The sequence below is a fragment of the Anas acuta genome, chromosome 1 (assembly GCF_963932015.1).
Source record: "Anas acuta chromosome 1, bAnaAcu1.1, whole genome shotgun sequence".
Lineage (NCBI taxonomy): Eukaryota > Metazoa > Chordata > Aves > Anseriformes > Anatidae > Anas > Anas acuta.
Window position 1 is genome coordinate 61,030,909 of NC_088979.1, and position 14,650 is coordinate 61,045,558.

General features: G+C 51.4%; 1 protein-coding gene across 2 annotated transcripts in view; it reads left to right on the forward strand.

Annotated features, from left to right (window-relative positions):
* Positions 1 to 3,311: 3,311 nt before the first annotated feature.
* IRS2 (insulin receptor substrate 2) overlaps positions 3,312 to 14,650 on the forward strand; it is a 30,896-nt gene continuing 19,557 nt past the window's right edge. Inside the window, exons 1-2 of one of the 2 annotated variants that reach the window (XM_068678619.1) lie at positions 3,312 to 7,253; positions 8,597 to 8,924. In XM_068678619.1, coding sequence (XP_068534720.1) covers positions 3,686 to 7,253; positions 8,597 to 8,622 — 3,594 coding nt within the window. In that variant the 5' untranslated portion in view covers positions 3,312 to 3,685 and the 3' untranslated portion in view covers positions 8,623 to 8,924. Of the gene's footprint in view, positions 7,254 to 8,596; positions 8,925 to 14,650 lie in introns of those variants that run through there. The other variant, XM_068678625.1, reaches the window with a different exon arrangement.

The window sequence follows — 14,650 nt, forward strand, 5'->3', positions numbered from 1 at the left end:
CTTTGTGATCCTGGCAACAGGTAGAAGGCAAGAGCCAAGCCAAACATCGAGCACATCCCTTTCAACTCTTGCTCCTTATCCTCAAATGGAAAGATATTTCAAAATGAGATTTAGACTAAGAACAAACAAAAACGAAGCACGGGACAAATTCTGAAATTCAACCAACTCCTGCATCCTGCCTCTCGGAAGGTTTTGAGTAACCTGGCTGTGATCTGGAGCAATATTTAAATATACCTACATATGCATAGCGCCTGGTGCTCTGAAAAAAATGGATCCTGCATGTGCTGGGCTTGTAGAATCAAGCTTCTGCACGTACCTAAAAACAGCTGCACGTCCCTAGAAGTAATACTTTTATCTGACCAGGTGCAGGCAACATTTAACTACTGTTCCAGCAAACAGCCTTCCCAAGCACAATCCACTCACAGCTTGCGAAGTTCATTGCCTGCAAATCACAGAGTTGCTGGCCACTGTTTATCATCTCCCCATATAGTTTAGTAACCAACATAGAGTCAAAATACATTTATAAATAAATGATCACCTGTGTTCTTTTGACATATAAGGACCCCAGATACTCAAGGAGTGGAAGCATGAAATCAGTAGGGCTCCGTGCTGGCAAAACTGTATTTGGTATATCTAAAGACAGCTTCATAAGCAAGGTTGGTGTAGTCCTTTCTTGGCATGTCCCTGCCAGTTGAGGGTGGAAGGAGAAACATGTTACGACTGACATAACTGTGAGCAAATGCCCCTAACACAGATAGTCCATTTTGATAAGTCTGACCATTACCTAACACAGCTTATTTTCCTTGGAGGACAAAAAAAAAGAGAGAGCTGGAACACGGTATGCTGGCAAAAGCACAGTTTAGCAGGCATGAAAGTTGTTAATATGAGCACTATTTTGTTGGTCTACTTCATATATTGGCAAAGCATTCCCAGAAGAGACTTCAAGCTAGAAGATAAATGTGTTGAAACAGAGATGGGGCAGGGTGATATGACAGAAGAAAAGGAATGGGAGAGGTAAAACAAGATTGTTTTTTCTTTCATCATGATGGAATTATTCTTTGGAGATGATTTAAGCAAACATCCTCTGGCAAATCTATTGCAGTTACTGAAGATGCTGCTGTCCCTATTTGCCACCCTGTGTTCTTCCTGAGATGGCTCAGTGGAACAAGAGAACAAGTGCTATGCTTCAGCCACCCAAATTCATAGCCTGCCTCATTGGAAATTAAAAAAATTAAAGCTACACAAAGCTACAAAACGACACATGGAAATGGCTGATGCATAAGATATGCCAGCCTGTAGGGACAGTGAACTGTGGCAGGGAGATGGGATGGAGCAGTGGTGCTTGTCCATTTGTTTCAATTAAATGCCCCCGTAATTACACTGAAATGACTGGGAAAACTTTCCAGAAGGGGGTATAGTTTTGAAAAACAATTCAGAGGAGTTCAAAGCAAACTCTGAATGAGGTAGATCACCTATTTTTGTAAACTAGGGTCATTCATTCTAGAGGGTCGGTCATGCAACAATAGTTGTGATTTTGTTGTTGTTTTTACCTGAAGTTTATGCACACCTGAGAACCACTTCCTGTGTTTTATAACAGTTATACATGAAAAACAAAACAAAAGCAAACAAAATGTTATTTTAGGGAAAAAAAAAGCTTGTTATGCATCAGCCACTGCTAAAATTAAATGATACAGATACTCTTTATATCAACGTCAATATAGAAATCAATCCTGATTGCTAGTCTATCTCAATGCCTGTCATACAAATTGTTTGCTTAGTTCTGCTGTTAGTCAGTACATCAAAACGTTTATTGAACGTATCGTAATGACTTACATATATGAAAATACCATTTAGACAAATGAATATTCATCTTCTTTAGCATGTCAGATGTAAGAATGCGTGCGTAAGGTCGCCGAGTGTATTTCATAAACGTCTGGAAAAATCTTTCCAAATTTGCAAGGGGTTTCCAGACAAATGACTCCTGATGGTGTTTACGGGCCCAGCTCGCTCGGAGCGGCAAGAAATTGCTCACCTAACGCCCCTGAAGCCTGCAGCTGACAGCCTGGCGGTAGCACAGCCACTGCGCCTGATTTTCCATGGGAAACCTTCCGCGCCGAGGTCCGCCGTGCCATCGCAACGCGTCATCTAAAATTCACAATTCCCTGCCTCTTCCACGCATTTTGCAGACGCGGGAGCCGTCGCCCGTTGCCAGGACAGCGAGCAGGGTCAGCACGCCTTGCTTTCGGCTGGGGCGCGGGGAGATGGTGAGGACCTTGCCCAGGGTGACCCGCTGCATCAGCAGCGTACAGCGGGCACCCTGGGGAGAGAGGTCAAGGCCTCGCCCCCCCCCACCTCCTGCCTTTCTCCCCTTGCTTCCCCAAAAAATAAAACATAACCCAAACCCCGCCAGCTCCCAGCCAAGCCGCTCTATGGTGGCAGCCTCCCAGCGCTAGGCACCACGGCGGTGGTCTCCCCCTGCCTCTCCCCCTCCTTCCCTCAGCTGCTCATTGCCAAAGGAGGCTGCGGGCAGCTTGCCTCCCCCCTCCTCCATCCCCTTTTATTTATTTATTTTTAAAATTTGCGTGACCCCAGCCTCACTTTTCTCCCCTCTCTCCGTGCGTGTACAAGAGGCAGGGGCACCCCCACCTAGGGAAAAGCGTGAGCCCCGCGGCGTTAAACCCCATTTTATTGCATTTATCGCACATATATATATAAATATATATATTTATATATGTATATATGCGGTCCCCGCTCCGGGCGGCGTTTCCCCACCACACGCAGATAACGGGGCGGAGGAGGGAAGGAGAGAAAAAAGAGGGGGGGGGGGGGGGGCGTGAGGTGGGCGCCGCTCTGCGTGCGTGCGTGGGGAGGGCTGACGCACACACACACGCGTGTGAGGGGCTGAGTGTGTGTGGAGGCAGGAGGAGGGGCGGCGGGCACACGCACACGCCCGGAAGCCCGGCTCCGGGGGCGCCGCCACCTGCCGGCAGCCCCCCCACAGCCCGCTGCGGCTTCAGGGGTGCGGAGGGGCCGAGCCCGCGGCCACCGCGCCCCTCACGCCCCGCCAACGGTCGCAACGGTCCCCGAGGCGGGCACGCTCCGGGGGCGGGGCGGGGCCGGGTCCCGCCGCCGCCGCGGGCGGCGCCTGAGGGGAGCCGGGGGCCGTGGGCGGGAAGGGGCCCGCCGGCGGGGGCGGGGGGAGGCGAGGCTCCCGGCGGCCAATGGCAGCGCGCTGCCTCTGGGCTCGGCGCCCGCCCCGCCGCGCGATTGGCGGCGGCGGCTGTCGCTCTGGCGGCGCGGCGGCCAATGAGGAGCGGCGGCGGCGGCGGCGGGGTGCCGCCCCCGGCGCGGTGTGTGAGCGCCTCGGTAACTGGGCGGTCACGTGTTGTTTTGCTCTTTAGTTGGGGCACTCGGTGCGCGATGCGTTACTCACTGCCACGCTCCCGCCGGCGCAGGCAGCACCAGCGGCAGCAGCGGCACGGCGAGCTGGGAAGCGCTCGCAGCGCCGGCACCAGCAGCACCAGCAGGAGCAGCGCTGCCGGCAGCTCAGCCGGGGCAGCAGCAGCAGCAGCAGCCGGAGCAGGAGCCGCTGCCTCCTCCTCGTCCTCCTCCTCGTAGCGCGGTGTCCCCGCGGAGGGCGCCCGTCCCGGCCCGGCGCAGGCAGGCAGCCGCCTGGGGGCCGGGGATGGCGAGCCCCGCCGTGCTGGGTCCTTCGGGCTCGCCGCCCGGCCCCAACCTGAACAACAACAACAACAACAACCAGGGCGTGAGGAAGTGCGGCTACCTGCGCAAGCAGAAGCACGGCCACAAGCGCTTCTTCGTGCTGCGGGGGCCGGGCGGCGGGGAGGAGGCGGGGGGCGCCCGGCTGGAGTACTACGAGAGCGAGAAGAAATGGAGGAACAAGTCCGGGGCGCCCAAGCGGGTGATCGCCCTGGACTCGTGCCTCAACATCAACAAGCGCGCCGACGCCAAGCACAAGTACCTGATCGCCCTCTACACCAAGGACGAGTACTTCGCCGTGGCGGCCGAGAACGAGCAGGAGCAGGAGGGCTGGTACCGGGCGCTCACCGACCTGCTGAGCGAGGGCAAGGCGGCCGGGCAGGGCTCGCCGCGCCGCCACCTCCCGTCGCCCTTCGCCGCCTCCTGCAGCGCCGCCGCCGCCGCCGCCTCCTCCTCGCTGGCGGCCGGCGGCGAGGAGCTGGGCTACGGGCCGGTGGCGCCGGCCGCCGCCGCCTACCGGGAGGTCTGGCAGGTGACGCTGAAGCCCAAGGGCTTGGGGCAGAGCAAGAACCTGACGGGCGTGCACCGGCTGTGCCTGTCGGCCCGCACCATCGGCTTCGTGCGGCTCAACTGCGAGCTGCCGGCGGTCACGCTGCAGCTGATGAACATCCGGCGCTGCGGCCACTCGGACAGCTTCTTCTTCATCGAGGTGGGGCGCTCGGCCGCCACCGGGCCCGGCGAGCTGTGGATGCAGGCGGACGACTCGGTGGTGGCGCAGAACATCCACGAGACCATCCTGGAGGCCATGAAGGCGCTGAAGGAGCTGTCCGAGTTCCGGCCCCGCAGCAAGAGCCAGTCCTCCTCCTCCTCCTCCTCCGGCGGGGCGGGCGGCGGCGGCGGCTGCGCCCCGTCCTCGGCCACCCACCCCATCACCGTGCCCGGCCGCCGCCACCACCACCACCACCCCCACCACCACCTGGTCAACCTGCCCCCCAGCCAGACCGGGCTGCTGCGCCGCTCCCGCACCGACAGCCTGGCCGCCGGCCCCAAGTGCACGCCCTGCCGGGTGCGGACGGCCAGCGAGGGCGACGGCTGCCGGGTGGGCTCCGCCGCCGGCAGCCCCATGAGCCCCGGCCCCGTGCGGACCCCGCTGAGCCGCTCGCACACGCTGAGCGGTGGCGGTGCCGGAGGGGGAGCCGGAGCAGCGCGGCCGGCGGGGAAGCTGCTGCCGGTGCTGGGCGGCGGCGGGCTGCAGGGCAGCCGCTCCATGTCCATGCCCGCCTCGCACTCGCCGCCCTCGGCCGCCAGCCCGCTCAGCCTGTCGGCCAGCAGCGGGCTGGGCTCGGAGCCGCCGCACCCGCACCAGCCGCAGCGCCCGTCCAGCGGCAGCGCCTCGGTGTCCGGCTCGCCCAGCGACGCCGGCTTCATGTCCTTCGACGAGTACGGCTCCAGCCCCGGCGGCGACCTGCGGCCCTTCTCCTCCTCCTCCACCGCCAGCAACCGCAGCAACACGCCCGAGTCGGTGGCCGACACCCCCCCGGCGCGGGACCCCGCTGCCGCCGGCGGGGGCACCGACCTGTACGGCTACATGGCGATGGAGAGACCCCCCAGCGGCCGCCTCTGCTACCGGCCCTGCCCCGACCCGGCGGCCGACCGGGGGCACCGCAAGCGGACATACTCGCTGACCACCCCGTGCCGGCAGAGGCCCCCCCCGCCGCAGCTCTCCTCCGCCTCCCTGGACGAGTACACGCTGATGCGCGCCTCCTTCGCCGGCAGCGCCGGCCGCCTCTTCCCCTCCTTCCCTGCCGCCGCCTCCCCCAAAGTGACCTACACCCCTTACCCCGAGGACTACGGGGACATCGAGATCGGCTCGCACCGCAGCTCCGGCAGCAGCAGCACCAACCTGGGGCCGCCGGCAGGGGGGGGAGGAGGAGGAGGAGGAGGAGGCGGTGGGGGGGATGATGATGGCTACATGCCCATGACCCCCGGGGTGGCAGCAGCCCTGGGGCGGGGGAGCCGGGGAGGCGATGACTACATGCCCATGAGCCCCACCAGCGTGTCCGCCCCCAAGCAGATCCTACAGCCCCGGCCCGGGGTGGGCGGCGGGTCCCCCGGCAATGGGAGCAGCTACAAGACCAGCTCGCCCGGGGAGAGCTCCCCTGATGACAGCGGCTACATGAGGATGTGGTGTGGCTCCAAGCTGTCCGTGGAGAGCTCGGACGGGAGGCTGAGCAACGGTGACTACATCAACATGTCCCCTCGGGACCCCCACCACGGGCCCCAGGCTCCCTCCCTCACCCCCCCGGACTTCTTCTTCGCCCCTGCGGGGCACGGGGCCGGCGAGCCCCCCAAGCCCGGCTGCTATTCCTACAGCTCCTTACCCCGCTCCTACAAGAGTCAGGGCCTGGCTAAGGACAGCGACCAGTACGTCTTCATGAACTCCCCGGGGAGGATGATCCCGGAGGAGGGGGTGTGCGGCACGGGTCCCTCCCCGGCTGTCCCCTTCGCCCCCTCCAGCCACACGGTGCCTTCGCCCCTGCGGCACAGCCGGACCGAGAGCTTCCTGAGCCAGCGGTGCCAGCGGGCGGTCCGGCCCAGCCGCCTCTCTTTGGAGACCTTGCGGACGATGCTGCCCAGCATGAACGAGCACCCCCTGCCTCCCGAGCCCAAGAGCCCCGGGGAATACATAAACATCGACTTCGGGGATGCCGCTGTCTATTCTCCCCCCTCGCTGCCCGCCGACAGCCCAGCCTCCTCCCTGGGCTCGGGCACGGGGCAGAGGCGCTCCCCCCTCTCCGACTACATGAACATTGACTTCGGGTCGCAGTCGCCCTCCCAGTCGGGCACGGTCTCGGTGGGCTCCTTGGAAGCGCTCTCACCAGGCTCTTCCTCCAGCACCAGCCAGCCCGATGGGCGCTACCTGAAAGCGGCTGTGGGGGTGACTTGTTTGTCCAGCCCGTCCGACGGCGGGGATTACACCGAGATGACCTTTGGCATGGCCACCACCCCGCCCCAACCCATCGTTCAGAAGCCAGAAAGTGCCCGGGTCACCAGCCCCACGGCTGGGGTGAAGAGGCTCACCCTCTCCGGGGTGGAGGCTTTCATTCTTGCCAGCCCGCCCCCAGACCCCAACCGCGGGGCCAAGGTCATTCGGGCCGACCCCCAGGGGCGCAGGAGGCACAGCTCGGAAACTTTCTCCTCCACCACCACTGTGACCCCCGTGTCCCCCTCCTTTGCACACAACCCCAAAAGGCACAACTCGGCCTCGGTGGAGAACGTGTCCCTCAGGAAAAGCGAAGGCCTGGAGGAGGAGCAGGGCAGCAGCCCCATGTGCCGGGAGACCTCGGCCGGCTTCCAGAACGGCCTCAACTACATCGCCATCGACGTGGTGGACGGGACCCTGGCAAACTGTGACAAAGCCAGGTCGAAAGCCAGGCACGTCCTGAAAGGAGGTATCAACGGAGTGGAGACGAGCGCCTATGCCAGCATAGACTTTCTGTCTCACAACCTGAAAGAAGCAAGTGCTGTGAAAGGTGAGTAGCTACGCCTGACGGTGCCTGCCACGTGTGTGGCTTTGCTTAAACGTGTTTGTTCCTCACGGGTGGACCCTGTTTTGTCGTGGAGAGCACTCCCCTGCCTCCTGCCTTCAAAATCCCTTTTCCCAAACCCATCCCGTAATCAGCGGTCCTGGAGGAACTGGCTTTCTCTTTGTATGAGGGAAAAGTTTAATTGGGGGGTATTGCTTCACGTGTAAGTTCTGCTGTGCTGTTACAAGTGTGTACTTCTGGGTACCCCAATAGGAGCTGATGTTTACGCTGTTACCATGGTTGGGTTATACTTAAGAGTTTTCTTATGTAAGGTTTTCAGCAAGCGTTTGGAAATTGTGACCAAAATAGTTTCTGTTAATGCAGCTTCCACATACCATTTAAAAATGTAAAACGATTGAGTTAAAAAGCAGAATTGTTGCAGTGAGACCATCAGATTACAGAGAGAGAAATCCTTGGCACTCTAGCTGGGAAGGTCAGTCGCAACAAAACGAGGAGGGTTATTTTAATATCTTGATTTTGAAATCTCTTATCTCTTGCAAAAGTTTAACAGTAAATCATGGTGAGCATGGAATGTGAATTTTTTTTTTCTTAAAAAAAAAAAAAAAAAAGCCTTTCCAGAAGACGCCGTACGCCTGAGCTGTTCCATGTCGTGTTGCACATTTCGCTCCGAGGCCGACCCTAGGGTGGTGGCGTGCGGCCGGGGCCCCGCTGGGAATCACCGGCTGGGTGGCGGGCTTGGGAGCGGGTCGAAAAAACACTGGCTGCTCGAAGACAAAAGCAAGCCTAAGAAACCCGAAACGGGGGGCCGAGGGAGAATTTCTGTTTTAATTATGTAGCTGTTCCTTTGTTGAGGTGCTGGTTTTCCTGCTTTTTGCTTTTTTTTTTTTTCCTTTAGGAAAGAACAAAGAGCACCCCCCCCCCCCTCAAATAGCAACCCGCCTCCTCTTAACAAGCGAGAATTCGTACACAAGTGAGCGCTAGTTGGGGAGGGCCCAGAGCAGCCAATCTGTCAAGGATTAAAAGTTAATGATGAGGCACCGTAGGGATCCTCTTTGCTGTTGCATTTATGCAAGACATGGTACTTTAAACCTGTATGCATATATAGCTGTAATAGATGTTTATGGGTCCAGCAGGGTGAAATGACATACCGTGCAGAAGCAGTTGCTTGGAGGTAAATAGGTATTGCTTCTGCATTCACAGTGCTGACAGAGGTCGTCAATCATACTCGGAAACTGACAGCTTGTAGAGCCACACTTGCGGTTTTTTTTCCTTCTGTTTTCTAACTAGCTAGCTGATTTTGAAGAAGAAAATATTTTCTCTTTTGATAGGAAGTACAGGAAGATGGAAAAGATGAGAGATCCACCGTTGGCAGAGCGAGCTTTGAACCTAATTAAGACGAGAGGATTGTTGAATGAAATGGCAAAGTTTTAAAGGATGAACGCTTACTCTGAATGACTCGAAGGGTTGGGTGCAGAGTGTTCCTTGTCAGTTGCTTTTATTTTTGCTGGAGACATTTTCGGGATTCGCGTGTCTTGACCTAAAGCGGTGTGGATGCTGCAGTTACTGGTGGCGTTGCCATCTAAAAGGCCAGCTTTGGGACCGCAGCCCAGGACACTGGCAAACGACTGTGCACGTTTCTTTGCAAAAAAAACAAAACTAATTTTTCACAGAAACAAGGGGTTTGTCTTGAGCCACCTATGGCTACGACTGCAAGCCAGGGGGTGCTGGGAAGGAGAGATTTCCACAACAGTCTCCAAACTGCTGACCCCAAGGCAGAGGGGGAGCAGGGGGAGGGGAGCGGGAGCCAGTGACAGAGAAAACCTGGCGTGGATGGCGGCGTTTCCATCACCCAGGCGGAAAGCAGGAGTAGAGCAGCCGATCAGCCAGATAAGCTGGGGGAATTGACTGCTGTCCTTCTGACAAAGTAAACAAAAGGGTAATGCAATAAACACAGCCACGTTAATTTGGTACACGGTGTACAGAGGAGAGGGTTTAATTGTATATTTATCCACGGGTGGTTATAGACTTACTTTAATATGTAATCTGCATGTGTATTTATTTCCCCCGTTTCCTTTAAGCTTATAAATGTCGACCGCATCCAGAAGCGTTCTGGGTAAACTCGTCGAGGTTTAATCTCCATGTAGGAGGCAAAGCTCTCCTTCCCATCCTTCTGTTTCCCTGAAAAATGTGTCCGCCTACTGCGCATCGGTGCAGTCTCGCTCTGCTCGGGGATTGCTGTAGCCAATATCAGGCCAGGGCGGTAAGAAAAAACTTGCACAAGCATCCCTCAGCAGCGTTCTGGGTTATATGTCAAACGCAGGGTTTCATGCCAGTTGTGTTTGTGGCAGACTGACTGGGAGAGTCATAGCATGGGAAAGTAGGAATATATCACAGAGAATCTTAGGAGTGTATGTAGGATCGACTTGTGCAAATTTCCGAGTTTCTCTTTTGTTTTTTGTTAGGATTACACACTGAAGTTTGTTTACAGAGCTGCTTCTGCCACTGTTAAAAAGATGACTTAGTGTTGTGCCAGTGTATTTAAATATCAAAAGTTGTGGCTTGGGAGATTATTAAGACTTTCATATTCTGCAGAGAAATACATAGACAATTTAAAGAAAACCATATTTGTGCATAAGGAAGAGTAAACTTACTTTAACACAGAAGTAATTCTGGTAGATTTGGGAGAATCTGATTTAGTAAAGTAATGGTTTGTACAAGAGATTGCTTATATTGTATATAGTCAGCATTGTTTACTTAGCTCTTTGCACTTTTTTCAGATGTTGTTTTTGAATATATTATCAAAGGGGGAAGCCTTACTTCTTCAAAACTAAAGAGGGAGTTTTCTAGGGAGTTTTTTTAAAAACAATGGAGGATCCATATATGTTTAGTAGTTGGAACAGGGGAACAGTTCAGATACAGGATAGATGAACAATCTCGTAATTCAGAGTAAAATACATTTAAAAAAAAAAAAAGATGAAAAAAAAATAAATCTGAATGCTTCCTAAAGGTCTGTAGCAATTAACATGTTTTCATGTGGATAAAAATTTGAATGGGAATTATCTGTACCATTTGGAGGTGGTTGGTTTTCACGTGTAGCTTGTCTCCTCTGCCAGTACCTGACCTCTGCTGTAGCAGTGCTGCGCTTCTGGGATTCTCTCCTGTCATGACAAGAGCAAGCTCCTGCCACCACAGTAGCAGTGAAAACAGAAAAATCAAAAGGTTGCTTGAAATTATCAGCTCATTTAGTTTTGCTGTACTCTGAAACTGTGCAAATGCTTAAGAATCTGAGAAAACGCTTGCCTTCGTCCAACATGTAAATAAAATAATACTGTTACTGGTCAGTTAAAACTCTTGTTACATGCTGATAATTAGCTAGCCTTTGTTCTTAAATGATGATTGCTTTTTTTGCTTTAAAAAAGTATGAACTGTGTATGGTTTTTGTTATTTATGGAGACGTTTATGGTTATTTTCACATATAGTGTAAATTATTTATTCCACTGTATTTATGACAAATCACACCCAACGATGAGCTGAGTTTTTATGGTGGATCTTAGCTGCACTGAAGTCAAGTGGGAGCTTTGTCTCGATTTCGGTGGGGTCAAGATTTTACCCTTTGTGTGAAATCCTGGAATTCCTAAGTGAAATTCCCATTAAATTCAGTGGGTGTGTAATAGGGAATTTTGCTTGAGTGAAAACACCATACTTGGGTGTGTTATCTTCAATTGTGTTTTCTATTAACAAAATGCTCTGTAACTTTTAAATGCTTCTAGTAGTTGGTCTAATTTTCCAAAACTGAACAGATACTATGTATAATGATGCAAAAAAAAACAGAGGGTGATTTCCTCCTGTGTTAGTTTCCTTTGTCTTGATTTATTTAAAGTAGTCATCAGCTGTAATGCATCTACTTAAGATCGTAATAAGGTGATTTTTGATAATAATGAACCTCCCCCTTGTCAATTAGCTCTTACTTTTGTGAGGGTTTTATGATTGCGCCTAAACAATAAAAAGCCTATCTTAAGAAATCTCTTCCTGTGTCTTTCTAATGGCATTTTAGATTATTTAATACATAACCCTTGTTTCCTTTTTCTTTTTAGATTACTTTGCACAATGAATTATTAAGATCTTTTCCCTTCTACTGTGCCAAATGCCATAAAGTTTTGGTTCTCAGAGCGGCATGAGAATGTTTAATTGTCTCGTTTCCAGAACTTGCATTCGTTTCTAAATGACTCCTTAAAAGAATTGAAAGAACTATACGCTGTGTTAGAAATCTGTACATGTTTTAAAATCTTCTTTGAATAAAGTAGTTGTAAGTGTAGTATTTTCTCTTACTGACAACTTCCTTGAGAACATTGTAATTAACACCCGAAAGAACTGAACTACTCTTAATAGCTTACGTAGTTGGATTTCACCTCTTGAACTAAGAATTAAAAGTCTGAGGTTGTCTCTTGCTGCCTCTATGAATGCACTTCTTGTCTCTAAAATTGCATTTTACAGGTGACCACACCAAAATGGTTAGGTCTGAACCAAGCAGAGCCATTCATTGAACAAAATGTAAACTGAGTTTATCTGAGATGAAATGAAGCCTTTGATATTTTAAATGATGTTGATTATACGGACGTCAGCTTTTTACAAGCAGACAGAATATTAAAACTTGTAACACGTTTTAGACTTCTATTTTGCTTTATACTCTAAATTATGTTTAGCTATACTGTTCATATAAAGAATGTCATGGTTGCTTTGAGTCATTTAAGATAAATTGTTATAGACAGAGTTGAATGGTGGGTTTGTTCTAAAATGAACCGGTACAGTCATTGCTCAAGGCAGAGGAAATGCTTAGGTTGATGATTGCTTCTGATTACTTGATTTCTTTCAAGATAGCTACAGAGACTAACGTTCACTTGTGAGTAAAATGGATGAAGGAATGTTTGAACAGAGGGAGCATTAGGACATGTTTTATATGGTGGTGTTTGGTTCTTTTTTTGTTTTGTTTTTGTAATAAGGGGAGAATAACATGGGTTTCTTTACACTCACTTTACTATTAGTTTTAAATAGTGTTAATTATACCGGGATGCTGAAGTGGTGTAAAAGTTTAAACACAGCAAGCATCCACAGAAAATTGTGCTATCCTCAGTGTATGTAGTGTAACTTTCCTCCCTATTCATCAGGTCAGTGGCAGCATAGATAACATTCAGGTACTTTCTGGTTATATCAGATTTTCTTTAAAGCACTGAGAAAGCATCAATAATATGCTTCTTTTTGAAGTATTGAACATATAAATAAATGGCTGTATCTTTTTTTTTCTCCAGTTTGTTGAGGTGTTGTATGAACTACAGTGGTTGTCCACTTGTTCTCTTTATGTGTAGGTGTCAAAGTGCGTGTAGTAACAGTATCACGTGAGCAGCCTATTTGATGAATTGGGATGTGCGATTCTTTGGGTTTCACAACTCTGTTGTTTTGTTGTTGCTTAGAGTGTTTGCTTAGAAGCGAGCTGTGCGCGCATGGAAATCAGTAGCATCCATTCACTTTTACAAGATGGTGCACTGACCCCAGAGTTCAGTCGTGTTTTGCTTGTGTGCGCATTGTCTGGTACGCAGTTATTTTTTGTGTGTTTTTGTGTTTTTGTGTGTATGTATGTAGGGGGTCAAGAGTGGCAGCCTTGAAGAGCCAAGTTCAGCTGAGTAGTTCCTTGCTGCCAACTGCTGAAAAGACTGTTTTTCCTCCTGGAGCCTGTCCAAAGGGCAACTTTTGTTGTCTTTTTTTGCTTTCACAGTGGTATTTGTCTCTGCTGCCTGACCGTGTGCATCTCCCAGTAGTGCTCTAGGCGCTGCTACAATCAGCAGGAGTAAACAGAGCCACCAAGGCTCCTCCCACCTACTTTAAATTCCTACTAGAAAGCAGCATGAATTTTCCCCTCAGCTTGACTGCATCTCTGTCAGCTCTGGAAGAAACCTGGATGACTGGTATAGGTGCTACGTGCAGTTTGCACACTCATGTACTCAGGATGAGTCCCTTAGTTGCAGGGCTGTATTTGTATTTGGGGCTTAGGCATTGATAGCATGACTGAAAACTTGGAAAAAGCAACATAAGGATTACTTGCACCTTTATGGAGGATAACTTAAAAAATACACTTCATTGAGTGTAGGGTGCTAATAGAATAACCTCTGAGGCTCGCTTGAGGAGAACAGGGGAGAAGGCACACCACTGTGCTGGACACGAAGCAGTAATGCTCCTAAAGTCATTACCGTGACTCCTCCGGTAAGTGCCTCTGCCTCTGCTTGGAGAAGTGCTGCTGCCTGGCCCCTGCAATGCAAAACGGACCACCAGCACCAGTCAAAGCAAAACCAGCAGAATTTAGAATAAATAGCTTGGTCTAATCGTGAGGGATCCAGTTGGAAATCAATTTAGAAAGACCAAAGACAATGCTCCAACTTGTTATCTATCATTTTTTTTCTTATTTTCAAACTTCCTATTTTTTTCAAAACAAATTATCACTTTTTTATCAGCTATGGCAGCCCAAAATTCTGTATAGGTGTATCAAAAATACTAAAAAACAAACAAACGAAAAAAAACACACAGTTTTTACACAGTGAAGGATGTGAAGAAGCACATCAGAAGCTGAAAGCAGAGGAGTAATTTCTAAAATATGTGTTTCTGGTACTAGGTTTGTTTGTTCCCTGTCAAATCCAGATTTGTGTGTCTCAGCTGATGTAAAAAATAGTTTAGAGTGCATTATTTCAGTAAACCAATCAAAAAATAGTCAAGAAAAAAAAAAAGAAAAACAAGCCCCAGACCAAAGCCCCCACCTCTGATCGTACAGTCCACGTTGCGGAAGAGCAACGTAATAGCTCGATTCCATAGATTAGGAATGATTCAGTGTTTTGTTTACATTTTGTCAATCTCTTCAGCATCCTAGAGGAGAACACTTCCTTCCTGGCAGATGGCAGCCCCAGGGCCATGCACCTGCCACGACAGGCGCTGCGCTAGTAATCTACCCCGGCATCGCTGCTGACAAAAGGCTAATGATGGGAGGCTGTCTGCCTGACAGCCTAAACAAAACAGGATCGTGTTTGTCCTTCAGCCAGGGTCTGGAAGATCTGAGGAAGGACGGTCAGGACGGTATATGCGAGAATTACCGTGGAATTTAATTTGGGCTTCTTCGGAAGCGCTTGCGGTGGGTGAGAGGCGCTTCTGAGATAATTGCGTTGCAGAAAGTGAAGGGTGCCTCAAAGAAGGGATTTTCCATTACTCCACCAGAGTGACATCCAATTTCCTACCTCCTAGCTCTGCGTGGATGGCAGGAGCACGTGCGTGATTTACCTGTCAGCCATCCCCAGGGGAGTCTGAAGTGCTGGCGGGGGGCTCGGTCCCGTGCTGCCTGGTGG